Here is a 5,000-nt window from a genome sequence, read left to right as displayed (position 1 = left end):
GGGAGAGAGAGAGAGAGAGAGAGAGAGAGAGAGAGAGAGAGAGAGAGAGAGAGAGTCATAGTCTGTCTTGGGCCCCACATCCCTCGACCGTGAGAGATGACATGGACACACACACACACACATACATGAGAGCCAGAGGGTGTCTGTCATGCACTTAACCCATGATGGTGCGTGGTGGATGGGGGGCACACAGGCATCCAGTCCTCTGGAGGGAAAAAAAACCCGGCGCAATACCTGTAGAAAAGAGAGAGAGAGAGTGTATGTCTGCCCATTCGAGGGAGGTGGGGATCGAGTGTATCCAGGTTAATTAGGGACACTTAGGGATGTCCGCAGGTGATTAAGGAAATGACTGAAACACCCTAAGTCCATTTCAATATTGATGTTAAGAGGAGACATTTATGTTTTTCGTATGAAAACATACGTGTCTGATTTGAATGAGAATTGTGACACAGGGACTGAATGTTACAGAGAGTGAAGTGTGAGGAAGATGATATGGAATTCAATGTAATTACGACACTTTGTGTGTGGTGAAGATGATATGGCATTTAATGTAATTACTACTGTGTATAGTGATGTTATGTAATTCAATGTAATTACTACCCTGTGTGTGGTGACGATGTTATGTAATTCAATGTAATTACTACACTGTGTGTGTGTTGACGGTGATATGGTATTCAGTGTAATTACGACCCTGTGTGTGGTGACGATGTTATGTAATTCAATGTAATTACGACCCTGTGTGTGGTGACGAATATGTTATGTAATTCAATGTAATTACTACCCTGTGTGTGGTGACTATGTTATGTAATTCAATGTAATTACTACCCTGTGTGTGGTGACTATGTTATGTAATTCAATGTAATTACTACTATGTGTGTGGTGACGAAAATATTATGTAATTCAATGTAATTACGACTCTGTGTGTGGTGATGATGTTATGTCATTCAATGTAATTACTGTATGTCTGTGTGTATTGTTTCTGCTCATTATTGTAATCCTTTATCAACACAAGGTACCAAAGGGTTTGCTTTAAGTATCGTCTATGTATCCCCTACTGAACCTGATACACTTTTATAAGTACAAGTGAACAGCAAAGCAGAAGTTGAATGTAAATGGTTTACGTTAAGTGCTCGCTGGCCACCAGATATTTTTTTTAGCATTAGGGTAATTGTAAATCGAAAAAAAAAAGAATTTTTTTTTTGATATTTTTTTTTTCTTATAGGAAATTCACGAGTGTTTGAAAATTGCTAGTAGTTGAAAGTTCATATTAAAAGTCTTTTATATCATATATATATATATATATATATATATATATATATATATATATATATATATATATATATATATATATATATATATATATATGTATATATATATATATATATATATATATATATATATATATATATATATATATATAGAGAGAGAGAGAGAGAGAGAGAGAGAGAGAGAGAGAGTTTATCCCTAAAGCTGTAAAAAGGTTCTCTCTCTCTCTCTCTCTCTCTCTCTCTCTCTCTCTCTCTCTCTCTCTCTCTCTCTCTCTCTCGGGGGGTGGAACTAGCCTAATGGCTCCCCCCCCCCTTCAGCACATCCTCTCGAATCTTCAACTTGACCTACATTCTCTCCTTATCGATGCAGCGCCGGGTCTGGTGGATTGGCCCGCCCCCGCCACCCCACCTCATCACCTCCACCTCCTCCTCACGCCTCACACGCCCTCCCCAAATAATGAGTCGTGAGTTGTGGCTTGGCGCTGTCTGTCTCTCCCTTCCTCATTGCTCAGGTAAGAAGATATTATTGTTGATGTAGTAGAATGTAGAGATTGAAGATGTAGGGAATTTCGCTTTTTTTTGTAGTCTTTTGGGCAATGTGTCTCCACCAAGGTGAGCTGTTATGTGCTATCCGGATGATCGGTAAGGTTCTCCCTCCGGATGTTCGGTTGTGTATGTCCAGATGATCGGTGCTCTCCTTCATCCGGATGTTCGGTTCTGTCTTTCCGGACGATCGGTGCTGTTTTTCCCGGATAATCGGTTATATATTTCCGGATACTCGGTTCTGTATGTCCGGATGATCGGTTTTGTATTTCCGGATAATCGGTTTTGTATGTCCGGATGATCGGTCCTGTTTTTCCGGATAATTGGCGCTGTATCCCCGGATGATCGATGTTCTCTTTCCAAAATAATCGGTCTTGTATGTCCGGTTAATCGCTGCTGCCCCCCGTCCGTCGATCCTCCGTCCGGATAAGATAATTGCCGTTCTGTACTCCAATCCATCGCAACTTCTAGTCGTAAATGGTGACCCCTCCTGACGTAGCTCCTTCAGGCAACTCTTGTCAAAGGCACCTCTCTCCCACAACGCCACACAACGTCACCATCGGAAACTTTGAATAGTCCCCACCCCACACCCATTTTTTACGAGCGTAGCTAGTCTGCCAAAAGAAAACGGCCGACGGGGTTTGGATAATCCAGACTAATTCCCAAATTTATCTGTCAGGACATAAGAGATTCCAAATAATATCTTATCATTATTATTATTATTATTATTATTATTATTATTATTATTATTATTATTATCTCTCAGCCTCGCCCAGGTCAAAAGGTCATAGTTTTGTGAGGGCAACAGCGTTTCTAAGTGTCACAATCGACTCATTAAGAAAATAATTATGATTTCATAGCATCAACAGCGAGAGGGGGTGGGGGGGCGACTGGCAGAGGGGGGGCGACTGGCAGAGGGGGGGGGGAGTAGCAGAGAGGGGGGCGAGTGGCTCGTTTGTGTAAAAGAAGTGTGAGTTACGACCGTGAGTGGTGGCTGTGAGGATCGGTGTGAGTGTGTGAGTATCGGTGTGAGTGTGTGAGTATCGGTGTGAGTGTGTGAGTATCGGTGTGAGTGTGTGAGTATCGGTGTGAGTGTGTGAGTATCGGTGTGAGTGTGTGAGTATCGGTGTGAGTGTGTGAGTATCGGTGTGAGTGTGTGGAGTATCAGTGTGTGTGTGTGAGTATCGGTGTGTGTGTGTGTGAGTATCGGTGTGAGTGTGTGGAGTATCAGTGTGTGTGTGTGAGTATCAGTGTGTGTGTGTGAGTATCGGTGTGTGTGTGTGTGTGTGTGTGTGTGAGTGTGTGTGAGTTATGAGTAGCGTTGTGAGTGGCATATGTGAGTTACAGGCATGAGTGAGTTCAAAAGGCTTTTGAGAGAAAGGGTGTGAACATGTTAGAATATGGAACCACTCTCGTTATGAACCATGTCTTTTCCCATGATCCGGAACCATTCCGGTTATCTGGAATCATTCCAGTTATCCGGAATTGTATTCCAGTGCCCCCCCCCCCCTCCCCCGGTGGCATTCAAGTCAGCTGGAACCAATTCACTTACACGGCGAACCGATCTAATTAGCCACAAATCATTCCAGTTATCCGAAGCCCATTCCAGTTATCCGAATTATTCCCGGTAATCGCAACCAGTCCGGTTTCCTGGAACCAATCCGGTCATTCCCAATTTAAATCCACAATCCTGGAAGTTTGATGTTGGGAAATATATATATATATATATATATATATATATATATATATATATATATATATATATATATATATATATATATATATATGGCTATATTATATTCTGGAATATATGATATAGAGCGCTGCTCGTATATGTTGTTATTATCAAAAGTTGCAATTTTGCAAAGCCATTATTAAGGGAAAACGGTTGAATTAATATTTTGGTTTGACTTGACATGACAGTTAAAAGTATATATATATATATATATATATATATATATATATATATATATATATATATATATATATATATATATATATATGTATATATATAGGCGGAGTCAGAAGCCCCTATTATTAAGGAACAAGTGGACCAGATGGGTATTTAGTGATGGGTAAGTGTGAGTGATGGGTGTGAGTCCGGTAGGGACTTGTGTGTGTAGTGAGGAAGTGGAGGGTGTGTGTGTGTGTGTGTGTGTGTGTGTTGGAGGGGGTGGGGGTAGGTCTACCTTGCGCCTGGGTTGGATGTTGACCGAGTGTCAGTGCCGCTGGTGGGCCAGCCGGTGGGCCAGATATGGGGGGACGAAATGGGCCAGATAAGAGCGGTCCATGTGTAGGGGTTTGGTGGGTGGGCCGGCTTAATGGGGAAGGGGGAAGGGGGAAGAGAGAGAGAGAGAGAGAGAGAGAGAGAGAGAGAGAGAGAGAGAGAGAGAGAGAGAGAGAGAGAGAGGCTTAGTATGAGTCGAGTAGGGGGCTGGTTCCCCCCCACCCCCCCAGTGTGATGTAGGGGTCAAGTAGGGGGCTGGTTTTTCCCCCCCCCCCAGTGTGATGTAGGGGTCAAGTAGGGGGCTGGTTTCCTCCCCCCACCACCCAGTGTGATGTAGTGTGATGTAGGGGTCAAGTAGGGGGCTGGTTCTTCCCCCCCCCCCCCGCCAGTGTGGTGTGGGGGGTCAAGTATGAGTTTAGTAGGGGGGGGCGGGCCAGGTTTCCCCCAGTGTGTTGTGTGGGGGGGGGAGGGAGGGGTGAGGGACAATGTGATGGCATGTAGGGGTTTATTTAGGGAGGGGGGGGCAAGCACAGAGGAGGAGGGGGGGAGGATAATAAGGCCAAGTGTTTTTTTTTTTTGGGGGGGGAGGGTTAGGCCAGATATTGAGGGAGAGAGAGAGAGGGGAGGGGGCCAAGTGTGGGAGGAGGAGGGGTGGGGGGGGCGTGGTGGTGGCCCTGGCACGGCGGAGGGGGGGGGGAGAGGGCCAAGTGAGGGTGGGGGTGTGGTGTGGTGAGGGGGTGGGCGTGTATATGGAGGGTCTGTAGCATCAGGTGGGCGGGGGTAGAGAGAGAGAGAGAAAGAGAGAGAGAGAGAGAGAGAGAGAGAGAGAGAGAGAGAGAGAGAGAGAGAGAGAGAGAGAGAGAGGTGCAGGTGTGGGGGGAGATGGGTGGGCTGGGTGGGCTGGCTGGGTGGGCGGGCTGGTGGCTAGGTAGGGCGGTGGGTTGGTGGTGGGGGTGTGTGTG

General features: G+C 45.3%; 1 protein-coding gene across 1 annotated transcript in view; it reads left to right on the top strand.

Annotated features, from left to right (window-relative positions):
* The first annotated feature begins 1,642 nt into the window (after positions 1–1,642).
* Positions 1,643–5,000, top strand: part of Eip93F (Ecdysone-induced protein 93F) — a 305,088-nt gene continuing 301,730 nt past the window's right edge. The window contains exon 1 of the mRNA XM_071685642.1: positions 1,643–1,780. Coding sequence (XP_071541743.1) covers positions 1,726–1,780 — 55 coding nt within the window. The 5' untranslated portion in view covers positions 1,643–1,725. The remainder of the gene's footprint in view (positions 1,781–5,000) is intronic.

The sequence above is a fragment of the Panulirus ornatus genome, chromosome 40 (genome assembly GCF_036320965.1).
Source record: "Panulirus ornatus isolate Po-2019 chromosome 40, ASM3632096v1, whole genome shotgun sequence".
Taxonomy (NCBI): Eukaryota; Metazoa; Arthropoda; class Malacostraca; order Decapoda; family Palinuridae; genus Panulirus; species Panulirus ornatus.
Note: the sequence above shows the minus strand (reverse complement) of the source record. Positions and strands in the feature narration are given on the sequence as shown.